Raw genomic sequence first — 27037 nt, forward strand, 5'->3', positions numbered from 1 at the left:
CTCCTTTCCTACCTGAGGAATGACATGGTGGACAGTGGTGATGCTGGCTAGATGCCCAGTGTGGTATCTCTCCCTTGGATACACCAGCCTGCAAGACTCAGCCTACGACACATCACTATGGGTTCCCTCTACAGCACTGTGGTGTGAGCACAGGGGACTGCCCGAGGACCTTCCCATGAGAACAGGATGGCAGCCAAAGGGCCTGCAAGCAGAGCCACCCCATATAGCCGATCTTCGTGCAGGTCCCCTCAGTTGCTGAGCTAAGGGGCTTGGCTGGAGCCTCAACTCCCTTCCATATTCTACACTCAAATATCCTTCCCAGGCAAATGAGAGAAAAGGGATGAGGTGAGGCCTCCTGGGGTCTCATCCTGGCATGGGGTTGTGAGTGTGTCTGCGGCTCGTTGCTGGGTCTGGGGAGTTAGACAGCCTTCCAGGTGCTGTTGTTTAAACAAAATCTTAATGTGCCTTTGTTGTTGTATTCTTGTGCCTAATACAAAGCTAGACCTGGGGGTATGTTAATTTTTTGGAGAGGTACACAGAGAGGGAAAGATGCTTGTGGCTACTGCTGCACACCACTTTGGTATCTGGAGAGGAATGGACATGATCTAACGCAGATTGTGAGCATGGATTCTGCCCGTCCTTCAAATTTCATCCCTTCCCAACCCAGCCCCAACCTCTCTCTAGACAGGGTCCTCCTGCTTGTGTTATATACAACACCTACCTTTTTTAGACACTGGGGCAGGAGTTACCTGTTGTACCACTGGTGCACTGCCAGTCTTGATGGAGACAGGGTCCCCGCAGTACTGGCTGCTACACACAGAGCCAAACCCAGCAGCCCCTGGCCCAGGCTCCCTAATATAAGTCACTCCATAAGAAGAGGTGTAACTAGGCAATGCTTGGAGAGAAAAGGTGGGTGTTATTAGATCACATGGTTAGCCAGGCTAACAGCACTAAAAGCTTGATTACAATTCAATTAAGGGAATGTTTCTAATTAAAGAGTTCTTATTTTAAGCCCTAAATGATTAAAATAAAGGTAGCTGAAGTGCCCGTACACACATTCCGATTTCATCCCCGAGGGCTGTGTCTACGTTCAGGATTTCTTCAAATTCCCTCCTGCTGCCTCAACCAGCAACAGGAGGAGAGCTGTCATGGCCGCTGTCCCCCAGACCCTACACTTGCCTGTCAGGCAGCATCACTCCAACCTCTGCTCCCACCAGCCGCGACAAGAGCCAGCTCTCGTGGGGTCCCATTCGGATCCATCCTTCCAGGAGCCCTCTCTGGCAGAGCCTGCCTCACTCAGTGCCTGTATAGGCCTGCCACTCACAGCAAAGTCGCGAGTGGTGTTGGGCTCCAGCAAACTCTCTCTTGGCTGATGTGCACCCACCCAGGGTAGGAGGGCAAGCCCTTGGCTGGATTTGGCAGCATCTGCGTACTTTGTTACCTACCTTCCCATCTGTTCGCTGTTACATAAGCTGTGAAACTACAGAGGTTCAATGGAGCATGTGTAAGGAAACGTCATTACTACAAAAACCTCAATTAAATTTTAACTTCTTGGAATAGAGACAAAGTTCTGTGATAAAACTGGCCTGGCAGTGAGAGAGGGAAATGGTGGTGGTTCCCAAAGGGTTGCATAAACCAGGAACTATTCCCAGGCCTCAAGTGACCCATCAACTTAGTGCGGGTGCTGACTGGCAGTAGGATTCAGAGTGTTGCTGCCCACCACCTTGGTATGACTGGAAGCAACAACTGCTTTCTGCACCATGCAGTGCCAGCAGGGCTGCAGCTTGGGCCTCTTGGTGCCAACAGCCTGTGCTTACCTTGTGTGTTGACATGGGGGTCCTGGCATAGATGCGCACAGGGGCTGGTCTGGTATGGGGGCTCTTAAGCTCTCCCCATCACACTTATCTCCTCCACCCTTAGCTCGACTGCAGGAACTGCAGTTCTCGAACTTTGCAATGACTGTGCCGAAGCAGCTCCTCCCTAACAAGGTGTCTTGGTGCCTGGGAAGCTTGGCAGTGCCTGGCTTTTGCTCCTCAGGTCCTATTGCTGTTCCCTTCCCTCCCACCCTGCCTTGGCCTCCAGCCCCCTGTGCCCCTGCTCCCACAGCTGCACAACAGCACCTTGCTCCTTTTTGCCCTTCCAGGCCCAACCTCCCACCTCTCGGGACCCCCAAACACTTCCCTACATGGGCTCCTACACCCATGTGCAGGTTTGATACACCCTGGCTGCCTCTCCCAAACTCAACTGGCTCTCTCTGAGCTGCTCTGGGGCTCACCATGGCACATGGTGGCTACCTGGCCTGCAGACACCCTGGGGCCTGGGGGCGTACCCCTAACTTTGTGCCTAATTGCTGGTGGGTGTCCCATGGACTTCTGTCTGTCCACATCAGGGCTTATGTGTATGTGCCAACATTTGTGTGGATTTGCAGGTATTCTACCCAAGGGGTGCCCCCCGCTCCCGAGGGGCATGGGTTGGGGATCCCTGACCCCCAACGTGGGATTGGGGAGGCTCTGACACCTCATGGGCCCTTCCTGCTAGACCCCAGCTTGGCATCCACTGCCATTGCGATGGGACCCAGCACCATCATGTGAGGATCCCCAAGTGGGGCCGAGGGCTGACGACCCTGCTGTGGAGGCAATGGCGCCATATTGGGGCTGTCCTGCTGCCCCCCATCACAGTGGGGTGCTACGGGTGGGCTGTTACCCCACTCTCCCACCCCATGGCACCCCACTGAGGAGGAACCTTTAGGGGGGAGCCCGGCGGCCGCTGAGGGGAAACGTCCCCCAAACTCCCCCGTGTGATGGGGTATGCCTCCGTCTCGCCGGGGCTGGCTGAGGGGGGACACCGGGCGCGAGAGCGGCGGGAACGGCGGCGGCCGGTTGCGCCTTTAACGGCTGGCGGAGGAGGAGGAGGAGAAGGAGGAGGGCCGGGGCTGCGCTGGGTGACATCAGTGGGTTTGGCTCCGGGGCTCAATGGAAACTGGGTGAGCGCCGGGCTGTGCCGAGCACACGCCGGCTGGAGGGGACGGCGAGCGGGCGGGAGGCGGCAGGCAGCGCCGCGCCGCGCTGAGCCGAGCCGAGCGAAGGAGGGACGCGCCGTGCACGGCCGCCACCAGCCCTCCCCAATCCTCCGTCATCCTTCCCGCCGCGGCCGCCTGGCCCCCTGACAGCCGGCGGAGCAGCAGCCCCACACGGCCCCCTTCCCGCCAGGGTGGGTATGGGGGGCGCCCGCCTCCATCTTGGGGCGCAAACCCCGGGGGAAAGGCGGCCCCTCCGGCTCTTTGTGTGCGCGGAGGGAGGGGGAGGGGGCGGGGGAGGGGAGGGCAGGGCGCGATGCGCCGGGCCGGGGGGGCGGGGGAGGCGGGGGACAAAAGCCCCTTTGTGGGGGTGCGGGGAAGGGGTCGCCCCCACGGTGGCGGTGGATTTGGTGAGGGGGGGCTCCCCTCTCTTCCCCTTCTTCCTCTGCCGGGGCCCTGCCTGCCGGCGGGGCCGGGGCGAGCGGGAAGGGGGTGCTGTGCCGTTCTCGGCGTGGGGCTGCGGGGGGTCTCCGCGGGGGGCAGACCCCTGCGTGATTTAACCCCCCATCCCTCCCGCTCACTGATGCTCCTTGTCTCATCGCCTGTTCTGGGGGGGGTCTGCGTTTGGAGGGGGGGGTGGGCGTTTGTGGGGCTCGGTGTTCCCTTTTGTGGGGGGCGGGAGGGGCGGGGGTCCGCGGCCGGCAGTGAGGCGGGGGGGACACGAGGAGAAGTTGAGCGCCGTTCCCGGGGGTGGCTGCTTTTTGTTACCTACCCGGAAAAATAACAGCCCGGGTAAGGTTGTCTTCGCGTAGTGTTTTGCCTGTAGGGGGTGGGGGTGTAAGGGACATATTTATTATTATTTTTTTGTTCGTTCGTGTCGTGTGCCCCCCCTCCCCGTTTTCCTGTTGTGGCTATTTCTTCCTCAAATGTAGTCCAAATGCTCTGTATGTGGGGTTTCTCTCCCCCCATCTCGTTTGCTGCTAGATCTTCTCCTTTTCGTAAGTGTGAAAGGGTCGGGGTGGGGGGTGTTGATGTTTTGCATTTCAATCAAAATGTAATTTTTCTCTTTTTTTTCTTCCTTTTTTTTTTAAAGACAGTTCAAATTGTTGTTTTGCTAGCGTCTTCCTTTATTCCGTTCACACACACACGCACACACACACACACAAAAAGCCATGTAAAGCCTTTATGGTCTGTGGGCAAAGCAGCCCCTACTCCCTACACTTCCACTGGAAGCCGGAGCAGTACTGGGCTCGGCAGCCTCCATTATGGATCCGTGGGTTTGGTTTTGCGTGGCCTTTGCTAGCCAGGGCATCTTCTCGCTCCCGACCCCCTCAGGTGGGGCTGAGGTGGCCCTCCTGTCCCTGTCGTGTGTGTGTCTTCCCTGTCCCCCCCCCCCCCCCCCCCCCGAGATGGTCCCTGCATCTTGCTGGCACAGCAGAGCGAGATCAACTCTATCGTGTGTTTATATAATGGCCTTTGTGCCTGTATGTGGGTATTTTATATTATATAAAAGGGGATTGGTGCAAAATGGTGTGTGTGGGGGGGGAAGCAGCGCTGGCGGCTGGATAGTAATTTCTTTTTTTTTGAGGCTGTGTAGTATATTGTAGGTGTCTGTGTAATGTTGGATATTCACGTATGCAAGTGCTCATGCAGAGCACACACTTGCTTTGAGGTTGTATGTGTGTTAATCCCTTATGGAAAACTAAATGGTTTAACTCAATGATTGCCCTGCACCCCCTGGGAATGCTGGAGAGTGCAGGAAGGGTGGCATGGTGGGGGGGATAAGCCTGATGGGGGGAGGGAAGGGAGGGGTGGCTTTTTAAATTTTACCGGTATAAATTATATCTAGATGGTTATATTAAATTTTATATATAATATAAATATTACATGTAAAATTTTCTTTCTTCTTCTTGTAATAGTAGACCCAAAGATTAGAGGATAAGGGGGTATGCATATGAAGTAGAAGCAAATGTCGTAGGTGTTTGAACTCCTGGAGCAGTTGTTGGGGGGTGGGATGTGTGTGTCCTGCCCACTCCCCTTACCATGAGTCCAGGCTGTTGCTCTCTGGCTATCCTCCACCCAGGTTTTCTAAGCACACTTGTGTGTGTGGTGGGGTGGGGGGGAGATAAGGCAAAATGACAGCTGTGCAAGACCATGATTTTTCACTCTTATTATCCTGCTTCCCGCTTCCACCCCCTTGCCCCGGAGCATTTTTTAGATTCCCCTTTGGAGCCTGTTGCTTAATCAGCCAGAAGGGCTGCTGCCTAGCTGTGTGAGAAACCCTTCTTAACCTGGCTTCTGCCTGTCCCAGAAGGGTGGGACCAAATTTAGGCTTGGGACTGTGGTGTTGCGGAGCAGCAACCGTTGTGCCCTGGTGTGGAGCCCCACTGGGACCTATTGCCCAGCCTCTGCAGCTGGCTCGGCCGTGCTTCTTTGCAGCTGGGAGTTGGACTTGTGTGGAAGTGCTCAGAGTTCACTGGTCTGGGCAAACACGGCCATGAAGGAGGGAGGTTTGAGAGCTGTCTTCTTGACGGTGGCGTCACGGGTTCCTGGGGACGTAGACCTTTGATCGTTTATTAGAATAGGAGTGTAAGCAAGTTGGTGTATGTTAATGTGGTTTTACAGAACAGCAGGCAGCGGATAAAAATCATGTCTGTTTGCTGCGCCCTCACCCAGGTACGCCTGCCTCCTGGTTGGGTTCCCAAGGCTCTGCCTACATTCCTTGTAGTGAGAAAGTCAGAAATAGCCACAGGGTTTTGTAGACTTTAGATGCACAGAAATCCACACGCATAAGTAAATACTAGGTGAGGGGACTCCACCTCTGAGTGTTTTGTGTGTGGTTGCTGGTGACTGGAGCTCTGCTTTCAGGGTTCACAATGTCCCCTGAATGCCTTGATAGGATTATTTCCCTGTATGTCTCTGCAGCCCGTATATTCCTCTTTCTGTAATCCCATCTCCTGGGGCAGGAGAAGCAGCTCTGGGTTTATAGTATGCCCAGAATCCTGTAGCTGGGATTACTTTTTTTTGTGCTTGTGTCTCACAAGGCCATTCCTCCCTTCTTTCCTTCGGTGATGCTTCCTTCCCACTGAGCTCCAGCAAGGGAAAGTTCCTCACTTACTTGTGAAAACATGAATCATTCCTCACCTTTCCTGTCCCCAACAGGCTCAGTGTCTGCATTTTGTATGCTAATAACATGGCATTGCATAAATTAGGAGTGTGGCAAATCCCTCTAAAAGGAGCCACGTTGGCTGTCTTGCAAAGAGTCACAGTTCCTAGAATAAGTTGGTGGCCATGGAAGGAGTGAGGGAAAAGGGGCTGTTAAGAGGGGAACTGCTGGAACTGTGTTTGGCCAAGCTGTTTGCAGCAGAAGTTGAGGTTGACAGGGAGAACAAACTCTGTGGCTGTGGTCCTTCCACCTAGTTCGTTTTCTGTGGAAGATGAGTAGGCTAGGCCTGGGCATGTCAATGGGGTATAGCAGGTCAAAGGGTTAGGTAATCACCTCAGGTAAAGGGATGAGGAAAGGCCTGAGCTGCTAATAACAAGCAGCTGGCACATCTGAGTAGGCAACAGAGACAGAGAGGCTCAGGTAGACCGAAAGAGGCTGTGATCCCATCAGCAGAAGTGTGTGCAGATAAGCAAATGGTGTTCCTAGTAAAGAGCACACCTCGCAGGGTTCAGTTCAGCAACATGTCTCCTCCCCTCCTCCTCTGTGCTGCCCCTGCCTAGGGGCAATTGAGTCGCTTGCTCCTGGCAGTCTGTCTTGTTGCTTGCAGCCCTTGGGTCCTGTGCTTCACCACCACTGAGGTGCTGGTGTAGGGCTGGGCCAGAGAGCACTTCTTCTCATAGGGTTTATTATGCCTATCCCTTCCGGTGTCTCATGAGGTTAACCACTGTCGTGGTGCCAGGTACTGTAAGTTACAAGGAGCAGTGCCATCTCTCTTGAGTAGTAGTGTGAAATGATCCCACTGAAACCTTCTTAGAAGGGATTTCCTGCCCCTTCCCAGTCTCTGAACAAAATGGTGGGGAAGAGATTCAATCCTTCTTTGCTCCCATAATGGGAATGTGGAAAACATGCTTGAAAGGGTCATGTTCCTGGAGTGTTTCTAGTTCATGCTGTCCCTGGACATCCAGGAGATCAGGAGAGGTGATAGAGGCCATGTAGAAAGTGAAGTATTTCAAGATCAAAAACTACCCAGTCTCTGGGTGAAGTGGCGAGGTCTCTTCTGTAGCCTTACATGAATCACTTCCTGTTTCTGCTCTGACGCTGTGCTTTCTGTGCTTCTTTTCTCAGCACGACTGAACCATGGAGCTTCGAGTGGGGAACAAATACCGTCTGGGCAGAAAGATTGGTAGCGGTTCGTTTGGAGACATTTATCTAGGTGAGTGTGAGTCTCTGTCCTTCCACCTGCAAGGTTGTTTTTCTCAACTGCGTCATTGTTTTGGGGTTGTTTTTCTTGCCTGTTGATATATGTGGTCACCATGTAAGGTTGGAGGTGGTGGAGAGAAAGAGCTTGAAGGAATACGGCTGGTTGCTGCTGTTCTTCTGATGAAAGAAATTGGGATGAGCTCAGCTTTGCCTCGCAGGTATTGGAGAGACAGTGGTGGTTGATCAGACTGATTTAGATTTGGGCTATTCAGGGCACATTTGTCATACACCCTACTCCAGCTCTGTTGCTTCCTTTTCTTGAGCTTGGGGGTGTGTGTGTATAAATTCTTTACAGAGTGGGTGGTGGAAAGGGAGGAGATGGCTGTTTCTTCAGGGTAGAAGGAATAAAGTTTTGGGAAGATTGGTAGTGGAAGAGGGGGTCCAGCACCTGTGAGAGAGATCTGAGGTGTAAATCAGGTCAGAGAGGCTTGCCTGGTTAAAGTCCTGGGGCCTAGATCTGTTAGATCTGTAACGGGATTTAGAGCTAATGTCTGGAATGACCTGAGCTGGGAGCTCAGTGGAGAGAGTCCTTGAGATGCTGGATTTCCTGTTACCACACCAGGTTGCTTGGGGAGAAGTTCTTCCAAGCCAGCATGATGATGTGTAGATATGTCCCCTGATGCTTTGCCTGCCCATGTTTTTTTCTCAAACTGCGTGAGGCTGGAGCAGTGAGACTACCCAGTAGCCTGACTGATCCCTCCATGAGCGCTGGTGTGGCTTTACCTGTTGTCTAGTTCTCACCGCTACCTGTTTAGCTGTAGTCCTGCAGGCCAGCAGAATGATTGTCTTCTTCCTTCTTGGTGTTTGCACCCTTTGGGTACTTACAGATGGTCATCATATGCTCCTTGACTGTTAATTTCCTCAGCTGAATTTTGTTTTGCTTCCCAGTACATCCGCCACTCCTCAGTCTTGCTGCTCCTTCAGTTTTTTCCCAGTTTATCCATCTGCTGAGCAGCTCGGAGCCTACACAGCATTTGAGGTGTGGTATCTCCAGTGCTGGGCAGCAAAGGGCTACCCTTGAATGATCTGTAATGTGATGCCTCTGCATAGGCTGCTTTGGGCCTCCTTGGCTTCCCCCATCACCGCCACTGTATTGGGTTGCAGAATTGGCCTTAGTGCACTGTCAGCTGTGTTGTAGGAGATGTCTTCTAGATTCTGCAACATCCTCCCATCCCTCCCTGAGTTCCTTTTGCTGAATACCTCTAGTTCAGATTATTTTTTCCCCGTGTTTGTGAATTACCTTGTGTTTTCTACCTCTGGCTTTTATCTCCAGTTCCCTCTTGCTTTATTATTCTCTCTTGATTGGTGTTGGCAGCCTCTCTTGATGAAGTACCCTGTGGGAATCATCAGTAACAGGCTTTGTTGCCATCTTTATCCAAAGCACAAAGATGGTAAATGATGGATCTGGGATCCCAGTTCCACCATGTGCTACCTTCACTATAGCCTGCTTCTGTATGTCACTCCTCTGTGGCCCTCCAGCCAGTTAGTGTCTCAGATGACGGTGCTTTCAATTCCCAGGTGCTAGGGGTTGAGGGGTGATAGCCTGGACACAGCATTTTCCACCTATGCTAGGACTTGAGGCCTTCCAGACCTTCGCTATGACAGTAGAAGTTGTCAGGATCTTGTAAAGCATCTGGGAAGTGTGTGGAGAAAAAAGGGAGGTAATGAATTGAAAGGCCTCTGCATCACATAACAGGTCATCCAACTCTGCAAAGAGGGCATGGAAGACACAGGCTCTGGTGAAGGGTTTGTGCCTGCCTTGCCTGTAACCAAACAGAACCAAAAATGTGAGAGGTAGAGGAAGCCCCAGTGCCCTAGCGTGGTGAACACAGCGGGATGCTTCCAACTGCTGAGTTCAACCAAGTTACGTGAATGCAGTATCAAAGCCCTTGTGATGTTCATTGAGGTGCAAGCCAGCGTGTTTTGAAGCAGTGATAGCGAGACTTCATGGAGCCTGGGTGACTCCCCAGCCTGGAGGGATCGGGGCATTTTGTCTCTGATGGTGCGTCTGGAGGACGCTTGTGCTCATGTTATCCTCTCACGGTCTGCTCTGCAGACAGAGGGACTCATTCACGAGGACTTCTCTGCTGCACCAGAGTCACCTCGCAGTTCTCTCTTGATGATGATGTGGAGATGGAGCAGAGACAGACAAGCCCTGTCTGTCTCTGAAGGCGAGCATGGTTGTATGGTTTGTTCTCAGCCTCTCCCTCTCAGGATGTTAGTGCCTTCAACCACTTGGTAGCCAATGGGTGCTGCGTGCTGCGCTCTTTGGGGTTTGCGTGTGGGTTTTCTGTCAGAAGGAAACTTGAGTTTCCACGTGGGCACACACAAAGGATGGACTCCTGTTAATCCCAGACTGGGGCTTGAAGCACAATGCCTTGCTTCCATGCTCTACTTTGGGGGGTGGATATGCTATGCAGTGATTTCCCCAGTGTTGGCTCGGCAGAGTGGGAAATGAGATCTGTCTGCCCTGGGCCTTGGCTACCCTGTTTGCCTCTAAAACTGCTCACTCAGAAGAGCAAAACGCAGTTTTCGGAGGAACTGCTGAGACCTTTGGGCTGCTGGAGGAGAGGTGCTTTGTCAGAGGTATTGGCCAAGAGGCAGGGCAGGGTTGCTGGATGTGGTAGGGATTGTTGGGGCCCGGGTACACTGAAGGGGACTTTGGAGTTGGTGAGGAGCTGGGGAAGGTAGGGCAGACAAAGCATGCTGGGACCTGCGCTGGCTAGGGACAGTTCCTGGTGGCAGGCTCCTCCCTTGCTGGGAGGGGAGTGCCTTCCCTTTGTTTCCTGGCCTGTTAACTCTCTCTCGCCCTATCTGACTTCTTCCATCTGTTCTCAGCCCTCCATTCTTCCTGTGCCAAGCTGGGGAGAGGGGAGCGGGTGGTAGGGAGAGTCGGGGGGTGTGGCTGTTGGCTTGCCCGATGCGCAAGGAGGGCGGTGTTTATTGTATCAGACATGCAGCAAGGCTTTCACGCCGAAGAGATCCTGTTTAGCCGGTGACATCCGATGTCCCTGGGGCCCCGTTTCAAATAGCTCCTGATGAATGAGTTGAATTTGTGCAGCCCCCACAGCGGAGCGAGACTGGGGGTGGATGTTAGGAATTATCCCCAATCCTACATACGTCTCTCGAGTGGCTGAAGCTAGGCAGGCTCTGCTGCGTTTGTCTGAAACGTGGTGCTTTCCAGTCTGGAGAGGGAGCAGAGAACTGTTGCTTTTGTACTTGTATCTTTAAAAAAGATGGTGGTTGTAAGTGTGGAACAAAGGATCGTAGAGGCTCCTGCCCTTGAATTCCTTCCTTGCTTGTGATGGTCTCAGTCTGGGTAGATCTCTAGCCAAAAAATGGTAGAGGGAGCAACCTGAAGACATATGGGGGTTTGGGGAGGGGGCAAGCCCAAGTGTTCAGGCAGTGACCCCCTCAGCAAAGAATAGCTCCTCATTAGGTCCAGTTGGTCCTACCTCTGCAGTGCCAGGCCACAGTATTGTTTCTGCGTTTTCTAAGAGACTAACACCTGTGTTTGGTCTATGGCGAGTATGGGGTTGATACCCATATCGACCACTTGAATAGCGTATTCACATTTTGCAGAATCTCAGTTTTCTTGATGCTTACCCCTCCTTTCCCTTTTCCTGCTTTACGTGCTCGCAGATAACACTCCCCACCTGCAGACAGCCTAGTAGATGGATGTATCATCATCTTCCTAAACACACACAGTAATGTGGTGATGAAAACTCATTCATCTTTCCCCTGATCAACTTCAGGGAGTAGGGTTCATTCGAAATGCTAATGCTGCTGCTGCCAAAAGTGAGGAGACTTATCATTGTGTGTGTGTCAGCAGATGGACTAGGAGAGGGAATAATTCCCCCAGGGGATGGACAAGGGAGCTGCTGCAGAGCATTTGGAGGAAAGTCTTTACAAAGGCAGGGGGAAGAGAGAAGGGAAGGAAGCGCTTTTACCTATTTGGATGTTCTGGGTGTTCTTATGCTGAATGAGGGCCAGTGATTGAATTTAAAAGGTAGATACTGCTCCAGGGCCACGTTCTTATTGAGATTTGAGCCCCTTTTTCTGCTCTTTTCCTGCTTGCACTCCTGATGCTTGTAAGAAGGGTCCAGTGGTGGACTGAAGGGAATGAATGTACAGACTTACTTTGCTGGCCAGCAGTTTTAAAGCGGAACACGTCAGCACCTTTCCAAAAGTAACCATTGGACAAATGGCTCTAGCTCTGAGGATGGCGCTTTCTCTTTCCCATCTCCTGGCTCTTGAGTAAAAACCCTTATTAAATTCATCCCATTGCTCATCCTTCCCCTCCCTCAGAGCACCCTAAATAATTCCTCTCCCTCCTTAGTGTTTACAGCCTTCAAATATTTGCGGACTGTTGTCATGCCCCATTCTTCCTCCCCACCCTTCTTAGTTGCATCTCTTGTCTATGTTACATATTTAGCTCTTTTAATCTTTCTTAGTAAATCAATCCCTCTAGGCCCCAATTGTTTTTGTTCCTCTCTTACAAATTCCTAGCAGCTTGTCTGTCTCGACCTGACGCTGTTGTATCTAGATGACATCTTTTTGCTAGCAGGCTAACTTTGTGCACAAGCTAGAACTCTTCAACAGGAGATGGATCTCCTTAAGGTCCATGGGAAGACAAGATCCAGTTGTGTGAACATTTCCTTTTTCTCTTTGGTCCCTGGCTCTGGAGGTGGTGCGTGAAAGAGGATGGATGGAGAGATCTATCTGCAGCTGTCCTTGTGGACTCTGAATGTCTTATCACAGGTATCAGGAGGCACAAATTAGCCAGACCTATGAAACCAAGCTATGGAATATCTACAGAACATCACCTTTGACTCCAGCTCATGTTTGGCAGCATGTTCTGGAGTAGTTTGTTTTATGACAGTGTTCATAAGCTGCTCATGATCAGAGCTGCTCTCTGATTTATGTTTTGAGTGCAGCTTCTAATAGTTCCAGATACAAGAAAGGGCTTGACTGTGTGTGAGGCAGGCACGGGATGGGGAGTAGAGAAAAGCAAGTCTTGAGTGTCATTCCTGTGACCTGTGTATAGATCTTAATTCTTTCCATTTTAGGATGATTCGAAACATCTGGAATCCTCTCAGCTAGTATGAGAGAAAGACCAGCCTGTTCTTCCTTGGACAGGGCACTTTGGGACCAGAGTGCTGGCTTTTGTGGCTGGCAGCTCAATTCTTTTCAGAAAGAAGGGCATGGGTGGTGGTTTTGTGTCATCGCAAACTGTCTAGCAATACCTTCAACAAAGGCATCTGAGTAGCTTAATTCAGTACTGGATTCAGTTTGTTTCTTCCCTTCTAATTTAGGTTATAGCAAATGTTTCTGTGTTGGCAAAAGATAAAGGTATTATTAAAGTCCTCAGGAGAGGGAGAAGCTGGAGATCTGGGAATTGTCTGTATTGAGCAGGTCAGGGCTGTGGAGAAACCAGAGGTAGCTGGGAATGTTAGCAATGTCTCCTCCTGAACTAATTATCTCTGAAATGATGTACCTGAGGTAACCAGTAATTTTGTTGGGGAAGAGGTACTCCATATCGCTGCCTGTGGGGTTGGCTTGGGTTCAGGGTTTAGGTATATGATCAGGGACAGCTAAAACTTCCACTGAGTTTAGGTACTGGTGATACATTCAGATTGACCTCCGAAAGTCTGACGCTTTTTGAGTTAACAAGGCAGTTAGCATGTTGTGGGATTGTTGTTCTAGCCTGGCTGCAGGATCAGATCAGATCCTATTCATGTGCCTTCCTCTGGGCTTGCCTTTGCAAATGCCAGTGCTGGAAACTGTATGAAGTTCAAGTGGCTGAATCTCATTTCTGTCATGGAGAATAAATTTCAGGGCAAAGCTGAAGGTTTTGGCATCTGTATGGGTCTTGTTAAAAGTGTTTAGCTTAGTGGGAGCTTGCACAATCTTCATTTTGCCCTCATTCCTATGCAGGAGCCAATATTGCAACTGGTGAAGAGGTGGCCATCAAACTGGAATGTGTCAAAACTAAGCATCCCCAGCTCCACATTGAAAGCAAGTTCTACAAGATGATGCAAGGAGGAGGTGAGATGGGGAGGAAAGGATGGGGCCGGGGGAGTGGTTGAAGAAGGAAATTATTCTGGAGGGCCTTAGAAAGGAAATGATTTGGTGTTACATACGATCTTCTCAGCAGGGGATGCAGCAGTTTTCCTCTGTTCTGTGGGCTTAATCTTTCTCTTTCCCCAGTGGGTATCCCCTCCATTAAGTGGTGTGGAGCAGAGGGGGACTATAATGTGATGGTGATGGAGCTCTTGGGGCCCAGCCTGGAAGATCTCTTCAACTTCTGTTCCCGCAAATTTAGTCTCAAGACAGTTCTGCTCCTGGCAGACCAGATGGTGAGTTTCCTCTGAAGCATTTGTGCCTACTCTCCTTTTCCATGCCTTTCCCCCAACCCCCCTCTGCTCAAGAACTGCTATATCCCAGGCTTTTTTCATTTAGCAGCAAGTGGCTGCCAGCTTTCTATTTCTTGATGAAGCTGGGGGCCTGGAACCTAGGCACTGCTGGCTTTTCTTGATTGCCATCCCTTCTTCTTTCCCCTGCTGCTCACCCTGTATTAGCGTTGTGTGCATAGATGCTTTTGCCTGTGTGATGAATGACTGGCATTGCTACCTATCTTGACTCAGCTGCCTGTGCCCTGGGTTTAAGACTCTTAGCTGTTCTGGACCCTCTCCTTTCCCAGCCTGGCTAAGTTTGAAAGTTGACTGGTGTCAGTACTGAAGCTTAAAGTTTTAGTCCATACAAGCTTGCCTCCTGTCCTTTGTGGTGCTAATAGTGACCTCCCCAGATGGAGGACTGGGCTGGTGTGCAGGGTGGAATTCCATCTCCATTCTTCATCTCCAGATCCTTCTGCCTCCAGAGGATGTCTTTTTTTTCTTGCCTGTCATTTCTGATATTCTCTGCAAAATGTCCCTTTCCCTGCTCTGACAGACCAAATTCCTGGACATGGTACTTTTTTTAACAGATGCAGTTTTGATATGTTACCTTCTTGCTTGTCTCACTATTTATTTGTTTACTCACCCACCTCCAGATAAGCCGTATTGAGTACATTCATTCCAAGAACTTCATCCACCGGGATGTGAAGCCAGACAACTTCCTTATGGGCCTCGGCAAAAAAGGCAACCTAGTATACATCATTGATTTTGGTTTGGCCAAGAAGTACCGAGATGCCCGGACCCACCAGCACATCCCTTACCGGGAAAACAAGAATCTGACTGGCACAGCCCGTTATGCCTCTATCAACACCCACCTGGGAATCGGTGAGCCTGCTTTTGACTCTTGGTGGGGCTTTCCAGGGGAGGTAGTGTGTCCCAGAAGGAGAGGGTTGGGTTCTCTGCCTAGCTCTGTTGCTGACCTCTGTTGAGATGGCGGGTGAATAACTTCACTGCTACACCTGTGTTATCATGCCTGTATTTTGTGGCACTCTGAGCTCCTGAATTGTCTACTGGTATATGTGCGCTGCTCAGTACAGTGAGGCCCTATTTCAGCAGTAGGGCTGTGACCTTCCTGACTTTACTGCTACTAACTCTACCTTGCACAATTTTTGCAGGCTGATTAGATATGTAAAGGAGATGTTCACAGGCACTGAGCCTTTAGGGATATGTGCAATTGAAACTTCTCTTGTTGACTCCTGAGTGCCTTCATCAGTGATTATTCTGTAGCTGTCAGAGCTGGAGGATGCAGGCCTGCTGCGATATGGTAATGCTCCTGTTACCCACCACCAAGGATGGGAACAGCCATGTGCTGGAAATGTACAAGAAACTGAAATGAGGGGAGGCTTCCTACTGCCTGGACATCCAGGTTTTGTGACTGAAGATTGGCTGTCATGGGCCTTCAAAATATGTGTGTGTTGGTGAACCACACTGCCCCATTCACCACTAAGAGAGATTGAGGCAGCTTTAGGGAGGTAGGGCTCTGTCCTTAGTGTCTGTGGCTAGTACTGTGGGGTTAAAACTAGGCTGGGAAAGAGTGCTGAGGGTTCAGCCAGGTCTTACACTGGTGATGGCCATCATCCCAGGTTTTGTAAAAATGTTGTGCAGGTTAGTACCCACTGCACTTAAACCTCCTGAAGCTGCCCAAACTCTTGTCCTGGGAATGAGCCCCTGATGCACAACACCTGCTTGCTGTGAGGAACAGAGGTGAAAACCTCTTGCAGTTTCTCTTCCATTCCCTGACCAGATAATTTTCTCTGGTGTGTGACATTTTTGCCCTGCTTGGGCTAAACTTTGTCTACAGTATGAGAGTTTCTTAGTTACTGTAGGGTCCATTCTGAGCAGGCTGACTCAGTTCTACTACTGGTTGGCAAATCCAAAGAGCAGAAACACTGAAGCTTTAGTTCCTGTGCTCGCATCTCAGTTTATCTCTGGGAGACCTTATTCTGAAATGTATAAGCTGGGAATTGGAAAATCAGAGCAAGGAACTCAAAACCTTTTAAACTAACAGCTTCCACAGGATTTCATGTCCTCATTTTTCCTAGGGGAAGCTTCCCGTTCTCCCCTCTTGAACATTTCTCAGAAATCTGGAGTCAAGACTTGACCTGCAGAAAATAAAGCAGTTTCCCAGTGTCCTCCTTGCTTAATACTGTATAATGGTAGACTGAAAATGCTTTATTTATATTGAAATAGGGACTGTTGTGTGTTGAGAGTGGGCTGTGATCTCCTGACCTCTTCCATGTAGTAAAAATAGTTCTTGTAGAGCTTTCCGAGTTGGTCTTCTGTATTTTGGCTTGACCTGCTTATATATAACTGAGTCTCCATTGAATTCTCAGTCAAGATTTCCACAGCCATGGTAACTGCCACAAGGACACATGCACAAAATAATTCTCACTACTATGTCTGTTGATTCTTTTGTGTGTGCCTGCTCTGTCTGAACTGATCACGAGAGGCTAATGTCTGGTTGTGGGGTTGGTTTTATTTTTTTGAAGGACTTTATTATTTATCTGACCCCAACTTAGCCCTTTATTGCTGGTGCTTGTCTTGTGTATCAGGATGAACAAACAATGTCTGAACAGTAATCCAAGGGCAAATTGCATATGCCATTGGTCCGAGCACAGCCGTTGCTCTCTTCATGCCCTTTGCTTTGGGAAAGTCTGGGTGTGAGTTACTCTGTGCAACAGGTCTTGGGTGTATTATCTCCACGTTGCAGATTGTTCCCCTGAATGGCATAAAGGTTACATTGACTTGCCTGGAGGAAAGGGGATAGGGGTGTCGGGGTTGCAGCTGGAGTTCTTGTTTCTCAAGACCTTGCCACAGGGTATATGACAGACACGTTTGTGAGTTAGCAGCATTGCCATGGGAACCGTTACTCTGAATTTTTTGACTTTTCAGAGACTAAATTCTCTGTCTTAATGTTACATTAATGTGGTTTAGGGAGAGGGAAGGAACCAGGTGCTGGGGTATTCGTGTGACGGGAATAGCAAATGAATAAATGCCTTTATCTGAATGTGCAAGCTAAGGGTTGGGCATTCCGATGTCTGGAGGAAACACATTCTTTTCCCAGTGACTGCAGGGAAAAAGTAGGAGGCGAGATCGGGGAGGGTTTCCACAGCTGGAGACTTGCTGTTGGGGGAGTCATTGGACTGTGCAGGCTTTGGTTCATGCATTCCAGTCAATTTTCACATGCTCTGGGGATGAGAGTCCCTTGCACCCTCTGGATCTTGTAAAGTCTGAAATAGGGGTGCCCAGGAGACAGTCTTGGAAGAAGCCTGGTGGGCTCTGTCTGGATAACAGGAGGCTGGGGGTGGGGGCGGTTCCTCCCCAAGCACATGTCCTAGATGACAACAGCGTAGGCTGTGCAGATCATAAAGTTCTTCAGATCGCCCTGCCCTCGTGTCACCCATTCCAGATTTCTGTGGGGTTTTAAAGGTTGTTGCCATGCAGTGGAGAGAGAAAGGGGAAGTGTAGTCCCAGCATGTGCAAAATCAGATCTGAGTATGTAGTCAGGGAAACATTGCTTGGTTAAGACTGCATGCAGCTGGGCTGGCTGCAGTCACAGCAGATTTCTAGGGAGTTGTGCATGGGAACAGCATCACTTGGGGTAGGATTGGTAGAGGGAAGCACTGTCCTGGGGGACCAGGGGGCACTTCAGACTGCAAAGAAACAAGTTTTGTCGTGAACCTTGTGTCCAGGGCAACCAGTCCTCAATCTCCTGTCTTTGCCCAAGCATGTTGTCCCCAGGTAACTCACTGTCCTGCTACTCACCCCTGACTCAGCTCCTTCTGAGGACCCTGCTTTGGGAAGGGAGTGAGGGTGTGGGCTGGCTGGGAACCTCCCTGGGAGTGGGAGAGAACCGGCAGGAGATTGCTTGCAGAGAGGGGTGGGTTTGAGATGCCATCCTGGGTTGTGTCAGGAGGCAACTTCCTGTTTTCTATTGGAAGGGGGTTTGGGAGGGAGGGAGAGGAGGATGAGTGTCTTATAAAAGTAGCAGCCCCCCAAGTATTGTAGGAGAGCTGAGAAGCTGCAATAAAATGGAGAGAGGAAGTGTGGTGTGGTGTCATAGGTCATGACTGTAATCTTGCTTCTGGACTGACTTGCTCTGGGCATGCGTTCAAGTCACTTGTGTTTCTCTTTTCAAACTGTGAAGTGAGGTTTGGTGTTTTTTTTGTTAGGGTGTTACTGTTTTGGTTATTTTTTCTTCTTTGCCTGCATCCCAGGGATGCTGTAAGAGTTAGTCAATGATTGTCAAGCTTCTAAAGGTGGAAAGTAGTGATATTAAGTAATGTTTCTTTGGTGTGTAGAGGTGAACTTTTTTTTTTAACTCTAATTACTCCACTTTTACTTTGTAATGTTATCTAGTATCCTGAGGATGTTGTTATGAGGCCAGATAAAACAAAAAGTGGAGATCTGTAATAGTAACTGAAGATGAAACAAAGAAATGGGATGTAGGAACTGTTGTTCTTTACCATCATCCAAGGTTTAATGCAGGATCTTGTAGTTAGGGTTACAGGTGAAAGACAGCTACAATGTTTTGAGGTAGCTTGACAGCTGTGACCCATCATGTTGGTGCTTCAGGCTTGTCATAGATAGAATGTCACTGAAATCATTTAAGTGGGCTACAATGACCACATGTACCCAAGATATTGGACATCAGGGATGCAACACAATCAGACGTTTATCATTCAGCATTTTAGTAATTAGGTGTTGTACTTGCAGTTGTTTATCCTTTATCATATTGCTGTGTTAAGGCACAGTTAAGGTATATTTGCATGCATGGAATGGGTATTAGTGAGCTGCCCAGTTTGGTTTTGTAACTTCTCTTGTTGCCTCCAGTAAGGGCTTGTAGCTTTCACCACTGACTTCAGGGTCCCTGACCTCAAGTCTCTAATTCTGGCCTTCCTCAGATCACTAGGACTGTGCCTAGGTGTACATTTGCAAAACATCTCCTGTTCTGGATGGGATTGGTGGCTGTGCTCAAAGCTGCTCTCTTCCATGCAAGTGGAGGTGTGTGATCCAGCCTGCCCTAAGCAGTGTGGAGTTCAAGCAAGATTTGGGAAGCAAGATCCTGATTTATTCCTAAAAGACTGATTTGCTTGTTTGGTAGCTTCCTCTGGTTCCTGCCCTGCTCTTTCCTACTCCTCTGAGGGGCATCGCTATGCTCTAGATAGGGAACCCATGGTTACAGGCTTTACAGCTATAGCATGGATAAGTCAAGGGCTGGCAAACTGCAGGATTGATGTTACCCCCGTCTCCTATGCTTTCAGGCCCTGGATGTGCGTTCTGACTCCATTTCCACATTCCTCCTGTCTCAGGATGTAGGTCATTATCAAATATTGTTTAGTTTTATTTATTTGATACGCATGGTGTGTAATTGTAGCCCTCTGAGAGTACACATATCCCAGCCTTAGGCCAAATGCAAAACTGTAGATCTCTTTTCCCTGCTCCCTCCATAGCATCTAAGCATCTTCCAGCCAGTTGTGTGGTTATCTTTGGCAGCAGCCTGATAAGATTAGGAAGTATTAGCCCCTTTAAAGTGGGCAACTTGAGGCAGTAAGTTAGTGAGGTCAAAAAAATGTTCCTGTTTCTGTTAGTTCAAAGACAGACACCTTGGGGATCTGCAGGCCTGCTTTTTCCTTTACTCCTGTCATCGATCATGGTGTTTTCGTGTCATTTCATGTGCTTTGACCCAAAGGCACTCTCCTCTCATGGACTGATGAGACCTTCTTTTTCTTCTGCAACCACAGTGCTTTTTTTTTTTTTTAACTTGCCAAGCCCCCTAGTTCTCAAACTCAAAAAGGAGGAAGAAAGGCCCATGGTGACCCACAGCTTGTGTCAGTACATCTGGACATCTAGATCTGTGATCTGATACAGCTGCTCCTTTGTCAGGGTTCAGCTCAGTTGGCAGACTGAGGGGTAGCTGTAATAATCTACTGGCCTTTGAATGGGGCAGGTGGTAGCATGTAACTGATATTGAGAACTAACCTACAGCCCAATACATAATATGCAGCATCTTCCAGGACATGGGACATGGCAGTGAATCCAGCAAAACGTGCTGTAGTAGTAAATTAACCTAACAGATGAATCTCTTTAGTCATTCCTCTACCCCTGTGCTCTCCCTCAAGCCATATTTTGCCTGTCTTACCTATGTAAGTTGTCGTTCTCCTCAAGATGTAAAGTACTTTCTCCAAAGTGTTTGTTTAATTTAGGAGGGGAACAAGGGGCAAGGGCTTCTTGGCAAAATTTATAATGAATTTCTAAACATGTTTGAGGAGTTGGGAGAAGTTTCGCAAGTTGATCAGTCAACGTTTTCAGTTGCTGAGATTCTGAATCAGCTCCATCTTGAGCTAGGTTGAAACTTAAAATGGCTAGGCCATTCCAGAGAACAAGTTCAATGTGGAATGCTTGTGTTTGAGAAACAATTTTTTTGTTTCATAAATAAGCATCTAAAAGTGGGCCCTTACAATGGTATGTTAGTGGCAACCCTTGCTCTGAGCATAGTTGGTAGTGATGTCAGTTACACAGTCATTCCCTGTTTGGAGGGGAACCTTTTGTTAAAGTATACTCCTGTATTCATGCCTCTTTCCTCCACAGATTGAAAAATGTCACCAATCTGGAAGGATCTTTGCACAGTATTACGTTAGGCTTCTCTAAATTATAAACAAAGTCATTTACCACAAGAAGGGGTCGCTAGTTCCTCATTTCTGTGCTGTGTAAAGAGTATCAGCAGGTTAATTAGAAGATGTGTTTGAAGGGGCTATGTTGGGCTTACCTCTGTTAGCTTCGTCTTTCCGTGACTACCTCTGTCATGACTAATCCCCAGGGGGAAGTGTCATTCTGGGTGGAGAGGTATAGGTGCCCTTCTTCTGGGACTGGGAAGAGTAAAGTAGGCAGTGTTGCAGCAGCACTTCTGAGCTACTGAATTCTTGTGTGAATTAAGGCTTGTCCAAGCGAGGAGGTAGTCAGAGTAATTATTCACTTATGAAGTGGGTTGGGCTGTATAGGGAGAGGAGCGCTTTAACTCTTGCAGTATGAACATCCCCTCAGGAATTTGTACTGGAATGTCTTCCACAAGTTTGTCTACCCATAGAAATCTACCAAAGAAGAGAGAGAGGGGTTGTTTCTCTTCTTCCATATTCACCTCCAAAGCTGTGTGATTACCAAAGCAGTGTTGGTCGCTGCTCACTCCTTGCCCCTTTGTAACTTCTTCTCACAGAACAAAGTCGCCGTGATGACCTGGAGAGCCTGGGCTACGTGCTCATGTATTTTAACCTGGGCTCGCTGCCCTGGCAGGGCCTCAAGGCTGCCACCAAGCGCCAAAAGTATGAGAGGATCAGTGAGAAGAAGATGTCAACGCCCATCGAGGTGCTCTGCAAAGGGTACCCTTGTAAGTGCTCTGATCTTGATGGCTGTCTTGTCTGACGCATGGCTTACTCTCCTGCTGAAACCCCATGGAGTCTTGAGTCCTGAAGGGCGATGCCTGGTACTCCCAGACCAGGATGTGCTGCTGACACCTGTGATGAGAAGGATAAGAGACCAGTGGTGATACAATTCTGGTTCAGAAGTGGGAAACATGTTTTTGTGGAGAGTCAAGCCTTGTGTTAGGAAGGGCATGAGAGTGCCTCAGAAACAGTCGGGAAGGGGGGTGGGCAGTGAGATGAGAAGGTATATTGATGATCCTGAGTTTTTACTGGGTGATAAGGATGAGAGCCAGCTGTGACAAATCCCAGAAATAACCAGGCAATGAAGTGGCAAATGCAGTTCTCTGTAGGTAAACGTGGGGTAACATATGTGAGAGAAGAGAGGAGGCTTGGTCCTCATATCATATGCAGAATAGTAGTCTCTGAGAGGACCAGTGCCACTCACCAATGAGCTGTTGTAGTTAAAATTGATGGTTCTGTGAAAACAGCACCTTTGTGTGCTTAGTGGCCACTGAGGAGAATGGATCAGGTGTTAGGAATTACTAGGAAAGAAAACCCAAACAGTGTGCATAAACGTGTGGCCCAGTTGCACCTTGTATGCACTGTGCAGCTCTGGTCTATCCCACTATTTCAGCAAGGATGCAGTAAAACTGGAAAAAGGTCCAGGAAATGGCCAAAAGGGTCATCAGAGGTGAGATGATTTCTATACAAGCAATGAGTTTGCTGGAACCTGGAAAAGAGGTGATTAGAGAGGTGATAGAAGTCTACACTCTTTGCTACGCCTCCAGAAGTTTGGATGGGAGCGGATTATTTTGGTGGCCCCAGTTATCCCAGGTATTGGAGGAGAAACAAAGCTGTTTCCCGCTAGCTGCAAAACAAAACGATGTGATTCTTCACACAGCCAGTAGTAGACCTGTGGAACTCCTTCCCAGAAGATGTTGTGGATACTTAAAGCTTGCAGGAGTTCAAGGAAAGACCGGACAGCTATGTGGAAGAGGGATCCACTGAGGGTTACTAAATAATAAGCAACCACATCCAGATCAGGAAGTTCCCTGAGCTGAAAGCAGGTGAAAGCTGGGCTAATGTAAATGAAGCTGTCAAGACATGCTTGCCCCAGTCTTTCTCCACTGTAGCTGTCTACTTCTGGCCACTGCTTAAGACAGGCTACTGAACTAGGAAGACCTGTGGTCTGAGATGAGCTTCCCAAAGCTCACCTCCATCTGTTCTTTAGGCCTGCATTCTTACTCTGCTTCAGCAGGCTCTGTGACTTGCTACCTCTTGCTTGGAGAAGCAGCTAGAAGAGACATGTGTGAGCATTTCCTCTGGTAAAAATAGGGATGGGGTGGTCTTGGTGGCCAAAGCACTGCAACTGGCAGGCTCTGTTTTCATTACAGAGCTCTGTGTTTGTGCCATCCTGGTCCAGCACACTGCTGCTGAAAGGCTGTGGTGGCTCTGTGGTGGGACCAGGGCGGTTGGGTGGTGTTCAACAGTCAACGGTTCACTGTTCCCTCCAGCTGAGTTCTCGACATACCTCAACTTCTGCCGCTCCCTGAGGTTTGATGACAAACCTGACTACTCGTACCTGCGGCAGCTCTTCCGCAACCTCTTCCACCGCCAAGGCTTCTCCTACGACTACGTCTTTGACTGGAACATGCTTAAATTTGTGAGTGTGTGTGGGGAAAGGGCTGGAGGAGCAGGGGTTGATTTGTATCATAGAGATGAGGGGGGAAAGATGGAACCTGCTTGTTGTTTGTACTTACTCCTGGTGACCACTTTGAGAAAGGACCTGGTGAAAAGAGGCAGAGTTGTTTGTTGGTACTAACTGGGGGTATATAGCTACTGTTGTATTAGTGAGTGTGTCTGATGGAACATGTGTGTCAATAGATCTATAGCTATAGGTAGGTAGAGATAACTTGTCAGGAGAGAACCATGCGTGGAGGTGGGACACACAGACATGGATTGCAATAACAGCTGTAGTACCATATGCTTTCTTTCCTCTTTCTTTATGGAAAAGAATGAGGACCTCTCTGGGTGGAGTAGAAGATGGGGACAGGGAAGAACATGTTTTGGGGATGGAGCTCTGCTTTCTTGGCATGATGGAGCACCAGTGTGTGTTCTGTCTGGGGCTGCTGCTGCCTCTCCTGCCTGACAGCTGTGCGTGGCATGGGGTTTCTCTCCTCCTCAGGGAGCAGCCCGGAACCCTGAGGATATGGATCGGGAGCGGCGAGAACATGAGCGAGAAGAGAGGATGGGGCAACTCCGGGGGTCAGCCACACGAGCACTGCCCCCCGGCCCACCTGCTGGAGCCACTGCCAACCGTCTTCGCAATGTCACTGAGCCCATGGCCTCCACCCCCACCTCCCGAATCCAACAGTCCGGTGAGTGGGATGGGAGAGCTGGGGGAGGGTGCCACCCCATTATTGGCTGGAAACTGAAATAATTAACTGATGTTCTCATCTTGTGTTTCTCTGCACCAACAGGAAACACATCCCCCAGAGCAATCTCAAGAGTGGACAGGGAGCGGAAGGTCAGCATGAGGTTACACCGAGGAGCTCCTGCCAACGTCTCCTCATCTGACCTCACAGGGCGGCAAGAGGTGTCACGGATTTCAGCATCACAGGTGAGTCCCTGCTGCAGTGTTCATAGCCTTGGCCTGCATGTCACAGTAGGACTAAGGGCCCAACAGCAGTTTTTGCCTGATCTGCTGGAGCTGACGTGTGCCTGAAGCTTCTACAGGGTGGTGAGGGGAGTGGTACCAGGTTACGCCTTGGCTCTTCAGTTACATGTTTTCTGGAGGCCATGCTCAGTATGGTCGTCTTAGCTCTGCTTTGCTCTGACTAAGCCTTCATCTGCTTGTCTTCCAGACTGCAGGGGTTTGGAGAAATGGAACAGTAAACTCTTGGGAGGGAGAATATCCCGAGAGAAAGGCGCAGCCTCTCTGTTTGGGTGTCCTTCATGGCTTTTTCTTCCTCTCCATGCCTTACCTGTTCTTTTTCTCTTGTAGACAAGTGTGCCATTTGATCACCTTGGGAAGTGAGGAGCAATTGCCACTGGACCAGTGTTTGCTTAGGTGAGCCTGTCCTTGTGCCTGGGATCCCAAGGAAGGAATTGCTGGCATTAGGGATTAGGTTAGGGCTTTGATGTTGCTGTGGGGGATCAGTACATTTCCTTTCCCTTTCCCTTACTTTCAGATGGTTTTTGGCTTCAGAGAGAAAAGTAAGGTTGGCTGCCAAACCCTTGGGGGGATGGATTATCTTGGGTGTGAAGGTAGCTTCCATTTTTACAGGAGGGTGGGGAGGGTAGAGAAGGTGGTGGGCCAGGGAACCATTTTGTTAGTTCCTAATGAATGCTTTTCTGGCAGTGTAATATTGTTGGGGATGAGAGTGCTGAGCACGTAATCAAGTGTGCGAGACTTCGCACAGCTAGCGAGAGTGCCTCTTGCAGAGGAAACAACAGTAGCTGGACAAGGTAACTGAGGGTTGGCAGAAGTGTAGAAGAAAGGGCTGATTTGATTTGTTACACTCCAGTTGCATTGGAAATGCTGTAAAGAGCCTTTTCTTCTAATGTCCTCTTCCCTTTTTCTTTTCTCTTTCTAGTGTCTTCACTGTATTTTTCTTTTAAAAAACAAAAAATGCAAAAAACAAACAAAAAACCTAAAAAAAAGAAAAAAACCAACCCCCCGACAGAATTTCTTTTTGCCAACGACGAGGAGTCGAGCTGTGCCCCTGCGCTGGTGTGAGCCATTTCCGAGAGGGCTGCCTGCGTCCCCAGCACGAGCGCCTCCGAGAAGCTGATGATGTGGGAGCCGTGTGGGAACACATCTGTTGCCCCCCCAGCTCCCTCTCCTGACTCTCTGCTCCTGGTTTCTCTCTTTTTTTTTCCCTCCTTCTTCTTGGATATTTTCTCCTGCTTTTTTTTTTTTTTTTTAAAAAAAAAACCAAGCTTTTAAATCATATGGTTTCTAGCCATATAAATTAACTTTTGCTCTCCTTTTTTCCTGAGGGCAAGGGATGGGGGGTGGGTGTTGGGGTTTTTTGTTGTTGGGTTTTTTTCCTTCTTTTCAGGAGCCTTGTGGGCCAGGAGGGAATCAGATTCCAGCCACACTTGATGGTGGAAGTCTGATTTTTATTATTATAACAGAATTTATTTCTCAAGCATTAAACAGATTTTAAGCTGTGAGGGGAATTGTGGCAATGGCCTAATCATTGACTCGGGCTTCCTTTCCTCGGGTGGCTTCTATGCGGTTGTGTTTTTGGCTGTCGGGAGAAGTGCCAGACTTCCCTGATCCAAGTGGCCCTCGCACACTAAGGGATCTCTATGGAGAGGCACCTGGTCCCGTGGAGGGTGGGGAGGCTGGGGCTGAAATACAGGGAGATGAGAACCCACTTCCCATCCCTGCAGCAGGGTCTATTTTTTGTCTGGCTGTGCGTGTTTTTCTATTTTTTTTAATTAAAACTTGTTTTAATTCCTGCGGAGAGAGTGTGGGACTTGAGGAGAAGAGAGGGGCACATAGAAACTGGAGTTCGGTGTTCTTTCGGAGCAATGGCTCTTGCTCTCTCCTTCCCTCTTGCAACCCCAAGTAAGATCCACCGTACATGCACAACCCCTTCCTGCCCTCTCCCCCCCGTCTCCCCCCATCCCCCCCCCCTTTTGTTTTTAAGTATAATTTAGGAATACTCAAGCTGCTTTGTGGCACTTGGGGCTTTGAAACACAATGATCACCACTGCGACCTATGGCCTGTAGCAGACACACTGTCACTGTAGTGTGGAGCCGATGGGTTGTTGGCAGGGCGGGGAGGGTGGGGTTAGTCTTTGTTTTGTTTGTTTTTATCCTTTCTATTTAACACTTATTTTTCCTCCCTATTTTTTTCCTAATTTATTTACCCCTCTTACTGTCTCTCTCTTTTTTTTTTAATTAAAGAGCAAAACTTTTTATTACTTTGTAATTTAAAAAAACAAAAAAAAACCTGAAGAACTTTGGGGGGGGATTTTGTACTTTTTTCCGTGTAAATATTGGACTTTTTTGAGCTTTATCGTGGTTGTTAATTTGAAGTAATAAAGTAGAAAATGATAAAGTGATGCCAGCATCTGTTATTTCTTCCGTCCCTGGCATCCTTGCTGGGAGTGACGTCTTACACGCAGGAAGCACCGTCTTGCAGCCGAACCTGTTCCCGAGTTCCAGGAACAAGTTTGTTCAGAATTACTGGAAAAAAGGCACAGGACCGGAGTGCCTAAAAATAAATCTGAGCTGATCTCTGCAGTTGCAGCCTTGGAACAGCAAGAGCTTTGTGAAATCCGATTCGGGATCTCTTGGTTCCTGGATTTGAGCCTCTGGCGTCCCGTGCGTCTGGTCTTCAGGAGGAGCGGGATGGGATCTTTCCATGCTGCTGGCTTTGGGTGTGCACTGAGTTTGACAGAGGTGGATCCTGGGTTTTGTACTTCCTTGCTTCTATTCTCAAATCACGGAGGAAGGGGAAGGGGTCAGAGCAGCAGCCCTGAGCACCTGTCAACAGTGCTGTGCCTGATGCAAACATGCTAAACTCTGTAAAGTAGCACCTGCTGCTTAGGTGCCTGTGGTGGTATGGTTTGTTTGGGGCTTCTCCTTCTTTGGTTGCCTGATATGCCTGGCAATAAATCACTAAACTTTAGTACTGATTTACTTCAAAATAGCTGCTCCTGTAGTTACGCATCCCTGCATTATCTAGATGGGAGGCCTATTTCC

The 27037-nt window shown here is 49.2% G+C and overlaps 1 protein-coding gene across 1 annotated transcript; it reads left to right on the forward strand.

The window, feature by feature from the left end:
- The first annotated feature begins 2939 nt into the window (after positions 1–2939).
- Positions 2940–26394, forward strand: CSNK1E (casein kinase 1 epsilon). The gene is made up of 11 exons (XM_064454543.1): positions 2940–3210; positions 7308–7395; positions 13380–13490; positions 13653–13801; positions 14494–14722; positions 21111–21281; positions 22830–22978; positions 23501–23693; positions 23796–23935; positions 24320–24385; positions 24912–26394. Exons 2-10 carry the CDS (start codon positions 7320–7322, stop codon positions 24350–24352), a joined length of 1251 nt encoding a protein of 416 aa, XP_064310613.1. The 5' UTR covers positions 2940–3210; positions 7308–7319; the 3' UTR covers positions 24353–24385; positions 24912–26394.
- Positions 26395–27037: the final 643 nt, after the last annotated feature.

The sequence above is a fragment of the Phalacrocorax carbo genome, chromosome 1, assembly GCF_963921805.1.
Source record: "Phalacrocorax carbo chromosome 1, bPhaCar2.1, whole genome shotgun sequence".
NCBI lineage: Eukaryota > Metazoa > Chordata > Aves > Suliformes > Phalacrocoracidae > Phalacrocorax > Phalacrocorax carbo.

Excerpts from the sequence above, each read along its gene's own strand:
- CSNK1E (XM_064454543.1), top strand. The coding sequence starts at position 7,320 with ATGGAGCTTCGAGTGGGGAACAAATACCGTCTGGGCAGAAAGATTGGT. Across the intron at positions 22,979-23,500 it reads ACTGGAACATGCTTAAATTT|GGAGCAGCCCGGAACCCTGA; the intron begins GTGAGTGTGTGT and ends TCTCCTCCTCAG. Across the intron at positions 23,694-23,795 it reads CTCCCGAATCCAACAGTCCG|GAAACACATCCCCCAGAGCA; the intron begins GTGAGTGGGATG and ends CTGCACCAACAG.